General features: G+C 42.7%; 1 protein-coding gene across 1 annotated transcript; it reads left to right on the top strand.

Annotated features, from left to right (window-relative positions):
- Positions 1 to 684: 684 nt before the first annotated feature.
- phlda1 (pleckstrin homology-like domain, family A, member 1) lies at positions 685 to 10,719 on the top strand. Its single transcript, XM_072269432.1, has 2 exons — positions 685 to 1,227; positions 7,325 to 10,719. Exon 1 carries the CDS (start codon positions 771 to 773, stop codon positions 1,200 to 1,202), a length of 432 nt encoding a protein of 143 aa, XP_072125533.1. The 5' UTR covers positions 685 to 770; the 3' UTR covers positions 1,203 to 1,227; positions 7,325 to 10,719.
- Positions 10,720 to 21,114: the final 10,395 nt, after the last annotated feature.

Consider the following 21,114-nt stretch of genomic DNA (forward strand, 5'->3'; position numbering starts at 1 on the left):
CCATAAAGTTTCTCTGCACTCCAAACTTCCTCTATTCCCCACTCTGACTTTTTACTTCTTCTCACCTGCCTATCACTTCCCCGGGTCTCCCCCTCCTTCCCTTTCTCCTCAAGTCCACTCTCTCCTATCAGATTCCTTCTTCACCAGCCTTTGACCTTTCCCACCCACCCACCTGACTTCACCTATCACCTTCGAGCTACCATCCTTCCCCACCCTTCCTCCCACACACAGTCTTCATATTCTGGCGTTGTCCATTTCTTCCATCCTGCCCCCTTTCTTTGTCGGTTTTGAAGAAGAGTCTTGGTTTGAACGGCAATTGTTTATTCATGTCTATGGATGCTACTTGACCTGCTGAGTTCCTCCAGCATTTTGTGTGTGTAGCTTTTGATTTCCAGCATCTGCAGACTGCCCCGTGTTTATCAGTGCATTGTGTAATGGTTTGATTTGTAGGAACAGAATGTAAGACGAGCTTTACACTGTGCCTCGATACATGTGACAATAACGGAGCAATTTCCAGTAACCATTGCTGAGCACCGCTACCCCTTTTGTTTCAGGCGAGCGCCGCACACGTGTGAAAACCAATGGGTCGGCTGCAGTTCCCACTGCCGTCGGCGGGTGGGAGCAGAGAGCGCCGGACAGGGACAGGGACGGGGACGGGAACAGGGAGCGTGGTCCGGCCAGGGAGCGGGAGCGAGGAGCGAGGGTGCTGCGGAGAGCGGCAGAGGCAGACAGAGCCCAGTGCGTTCCCCTTCTCAGACCGGGTGGCCAGCATGCTGGAGGGCAGCGGGGAGGTGATGAAGGAAGGCGTACTACAGAAGAGGAGTGAGGGTCTGCTCCAGCTCTGGAAGAAGAAGCATTGTGTCCTAACCGAGGAGGGGCTTCTGCTGCTCCGTCCCCGGCAATACCTAGAGGTGTCCCGGCACCAGAGCGGCGTCAGCGGCAGCGGGGCCAAGCAGCTCCGCTTCGGCGACATGAAGACGGTGGACTGCGTGGAGAGGAAGGGCAAGTACGTGTACTTCACAGTGGTGATGGCCGACCGGAGGGAGCTGGACTTTCGGTGCCCGCAGGACGCGGGCTGGAACGCCCTTATCACCCTGGGTATGGTGCAGTACCAGAACCGGCGGGCCATGGAAGCCGTGCAGTCCAGCCGACAGAAGCTGGCTCAACGGGGCATCGGCGTGGGCATCCACAACGCGGCGTGATGCCTCTCACTCCGGCCCTGCAGAGGTGAGGCACCCCTCCCCTCCCCTTTTTCTAAACTGGTCCAAGAGGCAACTCTTCCCCAATCCCATTGTTCTGGCATCTCTGCTCGGTTTAGAACATCAGCCGTCCTCGGTTTAAATTACTGAGGGAGAGTGTACTGAAATGAAATTCCCAGGAACTTTAGCTACGGATTATTTTATTAAACTTATAACAGCAGTACGTGTTGTAACTTTTCACTGATTCTAATGTTAATATATATACATTATCTTTTACATATACAGTATCTCTAATGTGTATATAATATATGCACTTACATAATATATAATAGATATTATGTATATATCAATATTAAATAATAGATACTCAATGGCCACTTTATTAGATACCTTCTGCCTCAATGAGGCCACTGAGTAGACGCTCCTGGGCTTCTGCTGCTGTAGCCCATCCGCTTCAAGGTTGGACATGTTGTGAGTTCAGAGATGCTCTTCCACGCACCACTGTTGCAATGTTTTATTATTAGAGTTACCGTCACCTTCCTGTCAGCTTGAACCAGTCTGGTCATCTTCCTCCGACCTCTCCCATTAACAGGGTGCGTTCACCCCTCACAACTGCTGCACACAGGATTTATTTTTACCATTCTCTGTAAACTCAAAAGGACTAGTGCATGAAAATTTCAGGACATCAGCAGTTTCTGAGATACTCTGGCAGCAGCAAGCTTTGACCATGAAAAGACACTTGAATCACATTTCTTCCCCATTCTGATGCTCTGTCTGAACAATAATTGAACCTCTTGACCATGTCTGCATGCTTTTATGCATTAAGTTGCTAGTGCAGAATGGACTGATTAGATATTTGTATTAATGAGCAAGTGTACAGAAGTACCTAATAAAATGGCCATTGATAGATATACAGTGTGTCACTGAAAAGTTATAACACATTGTCAGGTATAAAGTGGGACTGATTCAGTCTATTTCTCTTCAGGTTTGGGTAGTTTTAGACAGTTCTTGTGAGGAGTGAATTTGGAGACACTTTTACTGAGTGAGGTGCACGCACATTTAAAAGAGTTGTAAAATTCAAGATCGGGGTTTATGGGCATTTAAATAATTGCTTAAACACACGAGGTTCCGCAGATGCTGGAAATCCAGATGAACACATACAATGCTGAAGGAACTCAGCAGGTAGGGCAGCATTCATGGAGAGGGATGAAGAGCTGACATTTTGGGCTGAAACCTTTCATCAGGACCTCCTTTCGTCAGGGAGAAGCTACTGCAGTGTAAGAACCAGGACTGTTAGGCTGGATAACAGCTTTATCCCCTTGGTTGTGAGACTTCGAAACACCTTGCTACCACCCAGTACACATTACTTATGACAGGACAAGAAGCAGTATACTGTTGTGTATCTCATGTATGCACTTTATATTAACTTAGTACATCTACAGGATACTTTTTATGTTAATATCATTTTATGAGCTGTATGTGAGGTATGTCACTGTTTTGCACTTTGGTTCCTGAGGAACATTGTTTCGTTTAGCTGTGCACATATGTACAGTCATATGACAATAAATCTGACCTTAAAAAGAAGGGAAAGAAGTTAGAATCATTGCTTATACATGATTCTGGGTTAGTCTGAATTAAATGCACATTATAAAAGTGAAACATCCTGAGTTCATTCATTACAAACAATAATTTATTTTTAATGTGTAACATACTCTGAGTTCAGTCTTCATTTTTTGTTTCCTTGTGTCTGTATTTTAAAGTATCTTCCTCTTGACCAAGTGCTCCACTATATTGGTGGTTATCTGATGTATTTCTTGTGAGGTGTCTTGTATCTGTACTTAACAAAAGTGTGCAGATGTTTAATGTCCATTATACTTGTGTCAGACAGTGCATTCAGAGGTATTGAGCATCACAGCATTGAAACAGACCATTCAGCCTGTCTGGTCCATGCTGTTCTGTTATTCTGCCTGGTCATATCGGCCTGGACAAAAGCCCTCTGTACCATTCCCATTCATGTACTTATCCAAATTTGTCTTCCAATTTTGCAATCCAACTCTCATGCACTACTTCTGTTTGCACTACCCTCTGATGAAGAAGTTCCCCTTCAGATTTCCCTTAAATATTTCACCATTAACCCATAACCACTAGTTCTAGTCTCGCCATATACCTCTCATAATTTTGTATATCCCTATCAAATCTCCCCTCTTTCTCCTACGCTTTAGGGAAAAATGTCCTAGCCTATTCAACCCCCCTATAACTCAGGTCCTCAAATCCAGGCAACATCCTCATAAATTTATTCTTGTTTTTTTTTTTAAGAAAGAGGACATGTATGATCTCCAGTTGGCTGTCTGAGATCATTAGTTCCCTGAGACCAGTGTGGAGGTTTACCATACAGGCTGGAGCTCCTCTGAAATACTGTGTCCAGCTCTGCATCCTCTCTTAGCCAGGAGTCGGAAGAGGGAGAGTTGACAGAGATAATTGACTTCAGTTAATAGACCAGAGAGCCTGCGGTGTTGCGTAGAATATAGAAAATTACAGCACAGTACAGGCCATTTGGCTCATGACTTTGTACCAACCTTTTAACCTGTGCAAAGATCAATCCAATCCTTCCCTTGCCCACACCTCTCCTTTTTTTTGTCCATGTGCCTATCTAAAATATCCTTAAATTCCCCTAATGTATCTGCCTCTACCATCATCCCATTGGCGGGACATTCCGTGCACCCTCCACTCTGAGTAAACTATTTACCTCTGACATCCCTCCATACTTTCCTCCGTTCACCTTAAAATTATGTCCACTCGTATTAGCCATTTCTTCCCTGCAATGAAGTTTCTGATTGTCCACCCTATCAATCATCTTGTGCACCTCTATCAAGTTATCTTTCATCCTCCTTCACTCCAAAGAAAAAAGCCCCAACTCACTTAGACTATCATCGTAAGACATGCCCTCCAGCCCAGGCAACATTCTGGTAAATCTGAGAATCAGAATCAGGTTTATTATCACTGAAATGTCATGAAATTTGTTTTGGGGCAGCAGTACAGTGCAATACATACAAAACGCTATAAATTATAATAATAAATAGTGTGTGTGTATATATGTATTAAATAAGTAGTGCACATGCTTATTTAAGTAGTAAAAATGGTTAAGAAATAGTAAATCATAGTAGCAATATCTCTTCTGTACGCTCTGTAAAGCTTCCACATCCTTCCTATAATGAGGCAACTAGAGTTGAACATAACATTCTAGTGTGGTCTAACCAGAGTTTTGTAGGGCTGGAATATTACCTCACAGCTCTTGAACTCAATCATCTGCTTTGTTGTTACAGCGGAGAATGTTATGGAGAGATTAAACATTCCAGATTCGACACGTTTCTGCAGTTAACAGTTATAAATTATTTCCATTGGCAAGTGAGCCTGTAACCAAATTTAAGATGATTATTAATGGAAGTAGGGATGGGGAACTACACTCAGTAGCCATCTTAATATGTACAGGAGGTGGTCTTAAAAGTGGTCTTCTGCTGCTATAGCCCATCCACTTCGAGTTTCGACATGTTACGGTCAGACCCCACTTGGAGTACTGCACTCAGTTCTGGTCACCTCACTACAAGAAGGATGTGGAAACTATAGAAAGGGTGCAGAGGAAATTTACAAGGATGTTGCCTGGATTGGGGAGCATGCCCTATAAGAATAGGTTGTGAACTCAACCTTTTCTCCTTGGAATGGCAGAGGATGAGAGGTGACCTGATAGAGGTGTATAAGTTGATGAGAGGCATTGATCATGTGGATAGTCAGAGGCTTTTTCCCAAGGCTCAAATGGCTAGCATGAGAGGGCACAGTTTTAAGGTGCTTGGAAGTTGGCACAGGGGAGATGTCAGGGGTAAGTTTTTTACGCAGAGAGTGATGAATGCATGGAATGGGCTGCCGGCAATGGTGGTAGAGACGGATATGATAGGGTCTTTTAAGAGACTCCTGGATAGGTACATGGAGCTTAGAAAAATAGAAGGTTGTGTGTAACCCTGGGTAATTTCTAAAGTAATTACATGTTTGGTACAGCATTGTGGGCTGAAGGGCCTGTATTGTGTTTTCTATGTTGTAACATGTGGTTATTTGAATTACTGTCACCTTCCTGTCAGCTTGAGCAAATCTAGCCATTCTCCTCTGACCTCTCATTAACAAGGCATTTTTGCCCACAGAACTGCTGCTCACTGTATGTTTTTTTGTTTTTTGCTCCATTCTCTGTAAACTCTAGGTACTGCTGTGTGTGAAAATCGCAGGAGGTCAGCAGTTTCTGAGATGCACAAACTACCTCATTTGGCACCAACAAACATTCCACGGTCAAAGTCACTCAGATCACAGTTCTTCCCCATTCTGATGTTTGGTCTGAACAACAACCGAACCTCTTGACCATGTCTGCATGCTTTTATGCATTGAGTTGTCAGCACGTGATTGATTAGATATTTGCATTAATGCACAGATATACAGGTTCACCTAATAAAGTGGTCACTGAGTGTATTTTTTTACACACATTCAGCTGCAATGGTTTGGAATGCAGTGAGAGCAGATTCAGTGCTAACTTTCAAAAGGGAATTGTAAAGGACAACATTTACTAGTTTGTGGGTAAATCCTGCTCTGTTCAAATAGCCTCCTCCACAAAAGTGAGATTCTGTGAGCAGCACAAAATGCTGGAGGAACTTGGCAAGTAAGGCAACATCTATGGAGGGGAATATACAGTTGATGATTTGGGCTAAGATCCCTCAATAGAACTAAAAAGAAAAGGGGCAGAAGCCAGAATAAGGAAGTTGAAGAGTGATGTGAAGCCAGGTGAGGGGGAAGGTGGATGAGTAGGGAGGAGGTGCAGAAACCAGAATAAGAATAATAGGTGGAAAAGATAAAGAGCTGAAGAAGGAGGAATCTGATGGGACAGAGGAGTGGAACATGGAAGAATAATATAATAAGTAGTATCATTATTCTGATTCCATCAGACTGCTCAATAACTATTTCACCATTCTTGAAGCAAATATGATAATTTATATATTCAATAAATGCACTGTAATGTACATTTAGCTGTCATTTTTTTATATTTGCTTTGTGTAAAGTTATCACAATTTGTGAAGTTCTAATTTCAGGCAGTTCATTGCAATGTGATCATTAGGAGATGTGTCAAAATGTCACCTTTGGCCATTGGGTTGAATTGCACCTGTCCTCATAGGTTTTGTCAGCACCTGATCATTTTAACATATAAAATTATCAGTTATCATTCAATCATTTGGGGTAAATCACAGGAGTTTTTGTTTTCTCTATATATTTTTTTCCAAATGTAAAGAGACAGTACATTGTTAAGGACAAAACTCTTAACAGTGTTTTTGAGCAGAGGGACCTTGTGGCCCAGGTTCATACCTCCCAGAAAGCAGCTACACAGGTTGATTGGGTGGTTAGGAAGGTATGTAACATGCTTGCCTTTATCAGTTGAGGCATTGAGTTCAAAAGTGAGGAAGTTATGTTGCAGCTTTATAAAACTCTAATTAGGCCGCATTAGGAGTATTGCATATAATTCTGGTCGGATGTCAAGGAAGGGTGAGGGTGTAGAAGATGTTTACCAAGATGCTACCTGGATTAGAGGGCATGTGCTATAACAAGAGGTTGGACAAGCTTGAGTTGTTTTCTCTGAAGTGGCAGAGACTGAGGGGAGATCTGATATGGGGTTTATAAGATTATGAGAGGCAGAGAGTAGACAGTATCTTTTTCCCGGGGTTGAAATGTCTAATACCAGAGCACATGCATTTAATGTGGAAGGGGGTAGGTTCAGAGAGGATGAGGAGCAAGTATTTACACAGAAGGTGGGTGCCTGGAATATGCTGCCTAGGGTTGTGGTAGAGGCAGTTAAATTCCGGACTTTTAGATGGCCCATGAATGTGACAGAAATGGAAGGGTAGGGACATTGTGTAAGCAGAAGGGATTAGTTTAGTTAGCCATTTGTTACTAATTTAATTGGTTTGGCATAAAGGGCCTGTTCCTGTGCTGTATTGTTCTGTGTGCTATATAATTAGAATCATTCACTTGTGAGAACAGTTTTTTCTGTATTCATTTCTTTTGAAATAACATTATTTTAAATTTTTGATCCCATGTAGGTTCGACAAACACTACGCTGTAATCTAGCATACAGGAATGGAAAATGGAAAGCAAAATCTCTGTCCATTGCAAATATCTGAATAGCTTATTAGATGCTGGAGTGTCTTAAACTATAAACTCAGCAGAATGAATCGACATGGAACATTCAATCAGTATTCTCCAGGAAGAAGATTTAATGAATTTCATTATTGGACAGCGTGATGTGGACATTTTATCATTATTTATAACCTATTGTTTATATATCCTGGAACGGCCAGTGATACAAAATATGTAATTGTAAATTATTGCTGCCTTTGATTCTCCTAATTTATGATGTTTTAATTTAGTGCCTGATGTTATTGAATGTATGGGTTTTGTTAAAATGGAGCCAGAGGACTTAGAGCAGAGGCGGATTAAAGTTAATAGCCTCTTTATTCTGTGACAGTACATAGAAAGAAAGGGTTTATATTCTCTGGTTTAGAAGAACAAGCAGTGATCTCATTGTCAGGGCATCTAAGAATTTTATATGATTCATAGCAAATGTCAAAAGGCTGTTTTCCCTGGTTGGTGAGTTTAGAAATAGAGGTCATCATCGCAAGATAAAGGGATTGTGTGAAATTCCTTCATTCAGAGGATTGTGACATTTTTTGGGTTTTGTTGCCCCTTAATGGAGTAACTCAGGGGGCTTTTCAGAGGGCAGGTTTTTGAAATACAGAAACCCAGCAAGCTGTGGTCAAAACGGGGCATTTGGGTATTGGATGACAAAGGGGAGTTAGAGGAATAGCTTGATTGTGTTAAATGAATTGAGTGTTATCTCATCTCCAAGACAGAAACTTAGATTTTCACCTATTATTTAGCCATTGTCCAGCTATAGAATCTAATTGTGTAAGATTGTGGAGCTGCCAGGTTATTTCCAAATCATGAATATAACTCTCAGAATTTATGATTAAGTTTAACGGAAGCTATTTTCAAAAGCAGAATGCTGCAAATCCTGGAAACTTAAAACAGAAGAGAAATAGCAGGTAATACTCAGCAGACCGGACAGCATCTGTAGAGGCAGGAAAGAGATAAGGTTTTTCATCAAAGTTATTTTTAATATGGGCTCTTAAGCATTCCATGAGTTGGTAAACTGCTTCCAACTATAAAGGGAACATACAGTTGTTATTTGGTTATGTTTAATGTCCGTTACGGGGAATTTGTTTTGTTCACATATGAAGGAATGTTCAGCCATATCATTTTATACTATGGCCTTTCTGCTTTATGAAGTGCAGTTATTACCACATGAATGCAGTAGTATTGTGTAAAAGAGTTTTGCATACTATAAAAAGATAGTAAAGTTATGTAACGTGATTTTGTTCTTCATAATCATAGCATACCACTAAGTCGTCCACAAATTTTTAGGGTACCTATCTGATGCTTATTTTGCGCTGCTCTGGGTGGGTTGGATTTATCTTAATGCTGTAATTTAGTAGGATTCTTAATAAGAAAGTAGTGCAGATTCAATTCACATGAGATAGCATTCAATTAAGCATTGAAATGCATGGACAGTCTGTGGTTGCATGGTATTTTTTTTTCCCCAGTCTCTTGAGCATATTATATAAAATCGGAATGCTAAAAGATAATACTGTTCATGACTTTATCTCAGTGTAGTCTGGAAACACTATATTATTGCAACTAGGTTTTGCATCTTCCATGCAGATTTATGCCTCTCTTGGGATTGACAGATATTACAGAGCAGGTACTTTATTCATCCACGGGATATGGGATTTACCACCGTTCTTATTTACTCTCCTTGAATTGAGTACTAGCCTCTGGCATCCTGCAGTTAAGAGTCCACCATTTCACTGTGGCAGGTAAAATAATGGGTTTTTACCCCCCAAAAGACAACAGTGAACCAGATGGTGCCTATCCAGTGGTTTGATTGATATCATTTTAATTTCTGTTCAACCAAATTTAAATGTCACAGTTGAACATTTCTGTCCAAATCATTCACTCAGATCTATGAATTACTGCTCCAATAACATAAACATCACTGCATAAGGCATACAATATAAGCTGAAGCTTTATAAGGCATTGGTCGGACCACATCTGGAGTATTGTGAGCAATTCTGGGCCCTTACCTAGGAAGAGACGTGCTGACATTGGAGAGAGTCCAGTGGAGGTTCCATAGAATGATTCCAGGAATGAAAAGTTTAATGTCTGTGGAGTGTTTGATGACTCTGGGCCTGTACTCTCTGGAGTTTGGAAGAATGAGGGGGATATTTCATGGACACAGGAGTAAAATTAGGCCATTCAGCCCAAGAAGTCCATTCTGCTATTCCATCATGGTTGATTTATCTCTCTCAACCCCATTGTTTTCCCTCCTCTTAACTTTTAATGCCCTTACTAATTAAAAACCTATCAACCTCTGCTTTAAATATACCCAATGACTTGGCCTCCACAGCTGTCTACAGCTATGAATTCCACAGATTCAGCGCTCTCTGGCTAAAGAAATTCCTCCATCTCTTGTTCTAAAGGGATGTCCTTGTATCCTGAGGCCATGTTGTCTGGTTCTAGACTCACCCATGATAGGAAACATCCTCAGTGTCCTCTCTATCTAGGCCTTTCAATACTTGATAGGTTTCAATGTACCTGGACAAATGTATGTGCCTTTAAACCAATCACAAGCCAACAAATCTAATGTGGAACTAACTTTTCCTGATAAATGATGTCAACAAGTCACTGATTTAAAAATCTAATATTATTCCTTTGCATTTTTTGTATGAACTATTAATATAGAAACTCTGAATTTTTTCCTCAGCATAGAAATGTCAAACACCAGAGGAAAGATATGCTCTTAAGGTTAGAGGGGGATGTTTAAAGGTGATGTAAGGGGCAAGTTTTTTACGTGGAGAGTGGTAGGTGCCTGATAGCAGGTAGTTTGGTAGATGTAAGAGGCTTTTAGATAGACACGTGAATACAAAGGGAATGGAGGGATATGAATGATACACAGGAAGAGGACATTTAATATAAATTGGCATCAGGATCAGCACAAAATTGCAGGCCAAATAGCCTGTCTACTGCTGTACTGTTCTCTGTTCTACTGCAACTAAGCTATCACACAAGATTTGGTTGTGGAATCTGTTCTGTGTTGAGGTGAGTGAAGTTATGCTCGTTCAGGAGCCAAGTGATTCCATCCAATTTCATTAGAGGACACAATGGGTGTATTGGCAAAGGGAGAATATAAATTCTCAAAAATGTTCACTTAGTACTGTTCCTGCCAGTTGGAATTTATGCATGTTATAGATCCTTTTCTGCATCGGAGAAGGGTGGTTGTGTGATGGTATTGGTTGGAGGCAGGAATAAAGAGGGTATTGGCATGATTAGAATTACAAAATAGCTCTATAGGTTTAATACAGTTAAGGCTTCAAGGACTTGATTTAAGCCTAGCATATGTTGAGCTGTTTAGTCATAGTCGTACTGCATGGAAAAAGGCCCTTCAGCCCAACTCATCTGTGCTGACTATGGTGCCAACTAAGCTAGTTCCGTTTGTGTTTGGCCCATATCCCTCTAAATCCCTCCCATTCATGTACTTATCCAAATATCTTTTGTATGTTGTTAATGTACCTCCCCTACAACTTTCTCTGGCCATATATTTGCTTTGTAGGAAGAAGCTGTCCCTATAAATCTTTCACCTGTCATCATAAACCCATGCCCTCTGGCTTTTAATGTTGTTTCCCTGGGTCAGAGACTGTGCCTTCACCCTCTCTATGACCCTCATGGTTTTACACACTTCTATAAGGTCACCGCTCAGTCTCCTGCACTCCAAGGAATAGAGGAGACATATATTTGATCTCAAGCCAGTGGAGGAATTGCAATTAAATCAGGTGCCCCTGGATTGAAGGTGGCAGTGCTTTCTTGTTCAGCATGGTCCTAGTCACCACCCTGTTCTGAAGTCAGAATTTTAAAAATGCTATTTTATACAGAATTGATTAGCAGCTGCAGATATTAACCACTTGGTAAGCTGTGTAGGTTCAAATCCACTTTATGTACGATCAATCACCATTCACAGTGCAGGTGTTAAAAATAAATTGAAGATGCAAACAGATGATACTTTGAGTTAGTGAGGTAATTCAAGATTGTTTAATGTCATTTCCAGAACACAAGTGTAAAATAGAAAGAAATAATTGTTACTCCAGATCTGATGCAGCAAAAAAAACATAAGATAAAGAACACCATAATGAAAACAACAATGAATATAAAAATATAAATGCATAAGATAGCTAATATCCATAGAGTGAAGCTGGGTACAGGGGTGTCTGTACATAAGGTGACTGAGAGGAAATGATAAAGCAGTGGTTGTGGAGGGGTGAGATGGTGGCTGGAAGTGATGATCAGCCTTTCTGCCTGGGGAAAGTATAATATTCTAGAGTCTGGTGGTCCTGACATAGATGCTACATAGCCTTCTCCCTGACGGGAGTGGGTCAAACAATCCTTGAGTAGGTGGGTGGGATCCTTCATTAATGTTACTGGCCCTTTTTCCTTATCCCTTTTCTTTGACTATATGTTTGGTATGCTGAATGACCATAAGACATGGGAGAGAATTAGGCCATTCAGGCCGTCAAGTTTCTCCACCATTATTAACTCCTTCAACGCCATTATTCTGCCTTCTCCCTGTAATCTTCTAACTTCCACTTTAAATGTACCCAGTGACTTGGCCTCCACAGTTGTCTGTGGCACAGATTCGGCAACCTCTGGCTAAGGAAATCCTTTCTCTTCACTGTTCTAAAGAGATGTCCTATTCAGAGGCTGTGCCCTCTGTGGTCTTAGACTCCCCTGCTATAGGAAACATCCTCACCACATCCACTCTAACTAGGCCTTTCAATATTTGATAGCTTTCAATGATATCCCTCCTCATTCTTCTAAACTCCAGCAAGTACTGGCCCAGAGGCATCAAACGCTCCTGATACATTAACACTTTTATTCCTGTGAGCCTCCTCTGGATTCTCTCCAATGTCAGCACATCTTTTCTTAGATAAGGGGCTCAACATTGCTCACAATACTCCGTGTGGTTTCATCAATGCTTTATAAGGGCTCAGCATCACATCCCTGCTTTTATATTCTAGTCCTCTCAAAATGAATGCTAACACTGCATTTGCCTTCCTTACCTCGGTCTCAGCCAGCAAGTTGTGTCCCTGGCCCTGTGCTGTGCAAAGAGAAACTGCTCTTTACAAGCCTCGCTTGTCTGGGTTGGCTACCCAGTGTCTGCAGCTACCTTGCCTTGCCTTTCATTATAGGTTGTTAATTAGTAAGGGTGTTAAAGGTTACAGGGAGAAGGCAGGAGAATGAGGTTGAGAGGGGTAATAAATCAGCCATCATGGAATGGTGGAACCAACTGCATGGGCCAAATGGCCTAATTCTGCTCCTGTGTCTTGTGATCGTAACCACATTCAAACAAGGTGGCAGTGCTGTAAAGGGAGGTGGGGACAGGGTCGAAGAAATCAATTGTAACACAAAGGCCTCCCAAACGCTGTGAAATAGTTGCTCCATTTTCCCACTGCGTAACTGTCTAAAGCTTGGATGGCTGAGCAGCTGATTTTATTGGGTTTATTTTACGATGTGCAGCTTGGGTCCTGTAGTTAACATGCAGGCGAGTAAACCAGAGGCTTGGACCAACAATCCAGAGACGGGAATTCAAATCCCACCATAGCAGGTGAGGACATTAAATTCAGCTAATTAAATAATCTAATATTAATAAAAGCAAAACTAGCTTCAATAATGGAAAGCACAGAGCCACTGGATTGTCAAAAGCCATTTTGTTTCATCAGGGCCCATTAGGTAAAAATCTGCCGTTATGCTGTATGGTGTGTTGGTGACTCCAGATCCTCAGCAGAGTGGTTGTCTGTGAACAGCCCGTTAAAATGGCCCAGCAAGCCACTCAATTGTGTTAATCCTACAACTAATAATTTGGGAAGTCAGCTTGCCGCCACCTTCTCCAACGCAGTATATATTGACCTACTGTTAACACTCACATCCCTTAAACTGAATAAAGAAATCTCTCAATCCTTTTAATTTAAGGTGTTTGCTATCCTGTACTTTGGAACTTGATGCAAGAAAAATAAGTCAAAGTAACATTTATTATCAAAATACATATATGTATTTACTGTCCCTGTCACCATATACTACCTTGAGATTCATTTTCTTGCAAGTGTTTACAGGAAAATAAAGAAATGCAATAGGATTTACAAAAAAAACCTGCATAAAACTGACAAATAACCAATGTGTAAAAGATTTGTGCAAATAAAAAAATACTCAGAACATGAATTGTAAAGTCCTTGGAAGTGTGTCTGTGGGTAGTAGAATCAGTCTGGAGTTGTGGGGAGTGAAATTATCCACACCAGTTCAGGAGACTGATGGTGCTAGGGTAATAACTGTTCCTGAACCTGCTGGTGGGGACCGAAGGCTTCTGTACCTCCTGCCTGATGATAATAGCAAGAAGAGGGCATGGACTGGATGGTTGGGTCTTTGATGGATGCTGCTTTCTTGATTAATACAGAAATCAGTTGGGTCTGCATTACTACTAGTGTGGTAATAAACGTATAGAAAATGCAATGAAGATTGGAGCTCAGTCGATGAAACTTTGAGGACTTATTCAGCATCTGGAATATTTAACTTTTAAATACAGCAGCCTTAAATTCAACGTAATTGCCTTTTTATATGCAACTCTTTTGGGATTCTTTGTGATGTGAAATGATTTATGCTAAGTTCCAAACAGAAATTGTATTGCAATGGACCTGGCTGAGTTGAATCCTGTGTGTGTGCTGTATTCTGGCAGCTAAGGTAGTTAGACTAATCTTTACAGACTGTAGAAGTTGGGATTTATAGTGGGGTTTTAAATGAAAATGGGTGCCTTGGCTTCACTTACATATATAAGACATAGGAGCAGAATTAAGCCCTTTGGCCCATCAAGTCTGCTCCACCATTTCATCATGGCTGATCCATTTCCGTCTCGGGCCCAATCTCCTGCCTTCTACACATGTCCCGACTCATGCCCTGACTAATCAAGAATCTCAGCCTCTGCCTTAAACATACCTAATGACTTGGTCTCCACAGCCACCTGTGGCAACATAATCCACAGATTCACCATTCTTTAGCTAAAGAAATCCCTCTTCATCTCCATTCCAAATGGACATCCCTCTATTCTGAGGCTGTATCCTCTGGTCAGTCTCCCCACCATAGGAAACATCCTTTCTCCATCCACTCTATGGAGGCCTTTCAACATTCAAAAGGTTTCAATGAGATCCCCCCTCAATCTCCTGAGCTCCAGTGAGTACAGGCCTAGAGCCATCAAACATTCCTCATATGATGAGCCTTAAAATCCCAGAATCATTTTTGTGAATCTCCTTTGAACCCTCTTCAATGTCAGCACCTCCTTTCTCAAATAAGGGCCCAAAATTGCTCACAATATCCCAAATGAGGCCACACCAGTGTCTTATAAAGCCTCAACATAACATCCTTGATTTTATATTCTAGTCCTCGAAATGGAATGATAAGTGCTTTTGTCTTCCTCACCATTGAGTCGAGGACTCAGAAGCACATTGGAAATTTGAATTTTCTTTTCATTTGGAAAATAGTCTATGCTTTTATTTCTTCTATCAAAGTGCATACCCAAACTCTTCTCAACACCGTATTCCATCTGCCACTTATTTGCCCATTCTCCTAATCTGTCTTAAGTCCTTCTGCAGCCTTTCTGCTTCCTCAGCACAACCTGCCCCTCCAACTACTTTCGTTTTGTCTGCAAACTTACCCACAAAGCCATCAATTTCATCATCCAAATCATTGACATATAATGTAAAAAGAAGTGGTCCCAATACAGAGCTCTGTGGTGCATCACTAGTTACCAGCAGCCAGCCAGAGGAGGCTCTTTATTTCCCCTCTTTGCCTCCTGACAATCAGCCAGTGCTCTATCCATGCTAGTATCTTTCCTGTAATACCATGGGTTCTTAACTTGTTCTTAACCTTGTCAAAGGTCTTCTGAAAATCCAAGTACACAACATCCACCAAATCTCCTTTGTTATCCTGCTTGTTAGTTCTTCAAATAATTACAACAGATTTGTCAGGTTAGATTTTCCTTGACTTTGGCCTATTTAAGTACCCAGAAACCATAGCCTTAACTATCGACTCCAACATCTTCCCAACCACTGAGGTCAGACTAACTGCCCTATAATTTCCTTTCTTCTGTCTCCCTCGCTTTTTGAAGGGTGGTGTGACATTTGCAATTTTCCAGTCTGCTGAAACCATGCCAGAATCCATTGATTCTTGAATTACTAATGCCTCCACAATCTCTTCAGCCACCTCTTTCAGAACCCTGGAGTGTAGACCATCTGGTCCAGTTGACATAACTGCTTTCAAACTCTCCCTAGTAATGGCAATTTAACTCCTGCCCCCGACAGTCTTGAAGTTCCAGAATACTGCTAGTGTCTTCCACAGTGAAGACTGATGTAAAATACATATTCAATTCATCTGCCATTTCCTTGTCCCCCATTGCTACCTTTCCAGCTTCATCTACTCTCACATCTCTTGTATATCTGAAGAAACCTTTCTTATCCTCTTTAATATTATTGGCTAGCTTAATCCATCTTTTCCTTAATGACTTTTTTAGTTGCCTTCTGTTGTTTTTAAAAGCTTTCCAGTCCTCTAACTTCCCATTAATTTCTGCTCTATTATATGCCCTGTCTTTGACTTTTATGTTGGCTTTGACTTCGCTTGTCAGCCACAGTTGTGCCATCTCTCACAGGAATTCTACTAAGTACCCCTCTTGGTAGCCAGCACCAACCTAATTTTCCCAATCTACCTGAATATTGAAATCCCCCATGACTATGCATTCTCTATCTCCCTTTGTGATTTGTGGATCACAATTTTGTTATCACACAGAGAGTGGTGAATCTGTGGAATTCTCTGCCACAGGAAACAGTTGAGGCCAGTTCATTGGCTATATTTAAGAGGGAGTTAGATATGGCCCTTGTGGCTACGGGGATCAGGGGGTATGGAGGGAAGGCTGGGGCCGGGTTCTGAGTTGGATGATCAGCCATGATCATAATAAATGGCGGTGCAGGCTCGAAAGGCCGAATGGCCTACTCCTGCACCTATTTTCTATGTTTCTATGTTTGGAGGTCTGTAAATAACTCCCGTCAGGATCTTTTTACCCTTGCAGTTTCTTAGCTCTACCCAGAACAATTCTACACCTTCCAATCCTATATCACCTCTTTCCAACAGAGTCACCCAATCCCCTCTGCCTGCCTGCCTGTCCTTTTGATTCAATGCATATCCTTGGATGTTAAGCTCCCTGCTATACAGTAATCTTCTTTCAGATATGATTCAGTGCTGCCCACAACATCATACATGCCAATCTGTAACTCTGCTACAGGTTCACCTACCTTATTCTGTATACAGCATGCATTTAAATCCAACACCTTCAGTCCTGCATTCATCATCCTTTTCAATTTTGTCCCCCTTTTACATTGCAACACATCTTGTTAACTGCAGTTTTGCCCTGTCATCAATCTCTCCTTGCTAGCATCTCATAAAACAACTACCCCATCCTTAGCCCTATCACTCCAGTTCCCATACCCCTGCCAAATTAGTTCAAACACTCACAGACAGCTCTAAGCAAACTTGCCTGCAAGGAAATTGGACTCCTTTGAGTTCAAGTGTAACCCATCCCATTTGTACAAGTCGTACGTCCCTCAGAAGAGATCCCCCGCACCAGTTCCTCAGCCAAAGCATCCTGTTCTTACTGGTGCATGCAGCAGGCAGCAGTCTAGAGATTGCTACCCAGGAGGTACTGCTTCAGTTTTGTACCTAGTTCTCTAAAATCTCTCTTCAGAACCTCCTCACCTTTCCTACCTACAGCATTGGTGCCAATATGTACCAAGACTTTTAGCTGCTCACCCTCCCCTTTCAGAATGCCGTGGAAATGATCTGAGGTGTCCCTGATGCTGGCAGCTGGGAGGCAACATACCATCCATGTGTCTCTATCGCATCCACAGAATCTCGTCTCTGTTCCTCTGATGATGAAATCTCCTATCACTACTGAAGTCTCTTCACTTCTCTTCTCTTCTGAGCCACAGTGCCAGAGGTGAGTGAAGAGGAGGCAAGGATGAGATTCAGCCCAGAGAGAGTGAGATGCTTATTTCCATGAGACAATAAGATTAGGAGCAGAGTTAGTCCATTTGGCCCATCCTGTCTGCTCCACGATTTAATCATAGTTGATTTTGTTTTGCAACCCCATACTTCTAACTTCATCCTGTGACCCCGGAGCTATTTTAGGTTGCCACAGTTGCAGAGTGGTTACTGCAACGCTATTACTTGGTGGTCCGGAGTTCAGAATTCAATTACAAAACTGTCTGTAAGGAGTTTGTACGTTCTCCCCATGACCACGTGGGTTTCCTCCAGGTGCTCCGGTTTCCACCCACACCCAGTTTGTAGATCTATCGATCATTGTAAATTGTCCTCTGGTTAGGCTAGGGTTAAATAGGTGGATTACTCAGTGGTGCAGCTCATTGGGATCTATAGGGCTTGTTCTGCGTTGTTTCTCTAAATCAATAAAATGCTTAGCGATTATAAATAAACCCAATGATAACCTTTGCCACCCTGTATTCCACAGATCATCCACCCTTTGGCTGAAGATGTCCCCTTCATCTCCGTTTTAAAGGGAAGCTCCATTATTCTGAGGCTGTGCCCTCAGATCCCAGACTCTCCTACTAACAGAAACATCCTCTCCATTTCCACTCTGCCCACGGTTTCCAGCATTTAACAGGTTTAAATAAGAACAACCTCCCATCACCAAAGCCATCAAATGCTCCTCATACATAGATCCTGTCGTTCCTGGAATTTTTCCCAAAAACCTTTTCAAGCAACAATTGCACTGAGCACATTTCCAGGAGTAGCAGGCAGCCCAGTGCCAGTGCAATTTACTCAGAAAACCTGTGGTTTCTTTGCTACTCCGGGAACCATCACAAAATCACCTGCACCCAGGTCCATTTCTCAGGACATTTGCACCATTCCAAAGGGAAATTTTTAAAAAAATTAGAATTGCTAGAAACACACTGCAAGTAAGAACCGCTGTAGAGAGAGGAACAAAATTAATGTTTCAGGTTCATGACTTCCTGGTTTTCCCACAAATTACTCAACAAAATGGATTGGAATGATCTGGTTTGTTTTCCATTTCCTCTCTTGGGATAGAGGAGAACTTGGACTTCAGTTTCTTTGGTTCTGAGATGAAATAAATGCAGGAATCCATTAAAGTAAACTTGGAAAATGAATCGCATAAAACGAGCAGAGTTAGGCCATTCAACCCATCATGTCTGCTCTCCCATTTGATCATGGCTGATTTATTTTCCCCTTCTGCTTTTTCTCTGTAACCTTTGGCACTAATCAAGAACCTATCAACCTCCACTTTAAATATACTCAATGACCTGGCCTCCACAGCTGTCTGTAGCAATGAATTCTATAGCGTTATCACTTTCTACCTAAAGAGATTCCTCCTTATCTCTACCATAAAGGGATGCCCTTCAATTCTGAGGCTGTGCCCTCTGGTCCAAGACTCCACAGCTAGAGGAAACATTCTTTCCACTTCCATCTATCTAAGTCTTTCGATTGAAGTGCTGTGCATTACTATATATATAGCAGACTCCTGCATGTGTTATCCTGGCAACTATGGTACTTACACCGATCAAACAATGATGGGCCAAGGGATGCTTAACAGGGCTGCTGGGGGAGTGGTTTTGGAGGGACAAGTCTCTCCTATCATTTATACTGGCTGAAGCAAACTGGAAGGAATCACTGGCAGCCATGTTTTATTTTGAATTGTCATGGGCCAGGGAATGTTGCACCCTTCTAGAAAGGGTTTAGGAGCAGTCTCAAATTTCCTCTGCCCTCTCATTAAGCCTTCGCCGTGAACTTGGAATGACATCTCAGGTTCAGATTTAGATTCAGTTACTTATCACATGTGATGAGATGATGAGGCCTCTATCAGTCAGGGTCGAGCACAGGTGTTGCTTCCTAGCCCTCTAGGTATGCAAGCCTGGGCAGTACAATATGGAGGGCAAGCTGTAGCCCATGTAGCAAGCCCCCACTCCCGATGCATCTGATGAACCCAAAGGAACAGCACAGACCAATACAGTTTGGCACCAGCAGCACCACAGGAGTTGCCAGACAGCATTGAACTCAACGTAGGACAACCTTAGGGACTCCAGCTCCGGATTCTTCCTTCTGGGTTTACTCCCAAAGCCTTCCCCATGAGTGAGTATAGCCACAAAGCAGCAGAAGTTTGAGATCAGTGTTTTCCTCATCCTAGATGAGCCTACAACCGTGACTGGCGTGCCTCATCAGCCTGAAGCAATTGGTTTTAAGGCACTAATAGCCCACCTTTGCCCTTTCTCCTGTCAGCAGAAATGGTTCATCAAAACGTACAGTGAACTGCACTGATTGTGTTAAAAATCAATCCAACGTAAAGATGTGCTGGGGACAGCCCGCAAGTGTGGACACTAATTCCACCACCTACGTAACATACCCATAGTGCTCAAGAGAACAACACAAGCAACATCATCAACAACTCCCCTCCCCTCACCCCCTCTCATCACCCTCTCACCCCCCTTACCCCCTCACCCCCCTCAACCTCCTCACCCTCTCACACCCCTCACCCACCCCTCTAAACCCACATCCCAACCCACCCCTTCTCTACCCACCCCTCTCAACCCATCGCCCTCTCAACCCACTGCCCTCTCAACCCAACCCCCTCAACCACCCCCCCCAACCCACCTCTCCTCTCAACCCACCCCCTCTCAACCCACCTCTCCTCTCAACCCACCCCCTCTCAACCCACCACCCCTCAACCCACCCCCTCTCAACCCATCGCCCTCTCAACCCAACCCCCTCAACCACCCCCCCCAACCCACCTCTCCTCTCAACCCACCCCCTCTCAACCCACCTCTCCTCTCAACCCACCCCCTCTCAACCCACCACCCCTCAACCCACCCCCTCTCAACCCACCACCCCTCAACCCACCACCCCTCAACCCACCCCCCTCTCAACCCACCCCCTCAACTCACCTCCCTCAACCCATCTGCCTCTGAACTCACCCCCCTCTCAACCCACCCCCCCTTCAACCCACTTCTCCTCTCAACCCACACCCCTTTCACCCTATCCCCCCTCACCCCCCATGCCCCCCTCTCAACCCCCTTTTACCCCACCACCATTTATTTGATATTCATAACAAGGAAATAACAGTCTCCACTGTGAGTGAAGGAGAACTGAAGAAAGACAAAGAATCATACCAAGTGGTTGTCTTTTTACTAAAAACTCACTCAAACTAGAAACGTGAGAAAACTGTTTGTTGAATATTGAGACAGTTTGATTTATGCTGGCATAACCCAGGCTGGAGGACAAAGAAACTACAGACCCAGCTCTCCTATTGAAAATCCGCCGAACATGTATGGACAAACAGGTGATTACTAATAAGGAAACTGGACAGACAAGCTTAAATCAAACCAGCTGTGCCTTGTGTTGAGCAACTGGAGGTCAACATTGCCACTGGGAAGCTTGCCACATTCTGTAAGCCAAGACAGAAGTGTGATGGAACACACTGCACTTTGTGCAAAACCAATAGAACATGCACCTGAACCCACCAGGACAAAGTGACCATCAGTGTTACAACCTACAGGGAGAATGTATTAACCATAAGGAGCGGTTGGACAAACTTCCTCAGCACCAAAGGCTGAGGGGACGCCTGATCGAAATTTATAAAATTACAACAAGATGATTTGCTGTT

Source organism: Mobula birostris, chromosome 9 (genome assembly GCF_030028105.1).
Source record: "Mobula birostris isolate sMobBir1 chromosome 9, sMobBir1.hap1, whole genome shotgun sequence".
Lineage (NCBI taxonomy): Eukaryota > Metazoa > Chordata > Chondrichthyes > Myliobatiformes > Myliobatidae > Mobula > Mobula birostris.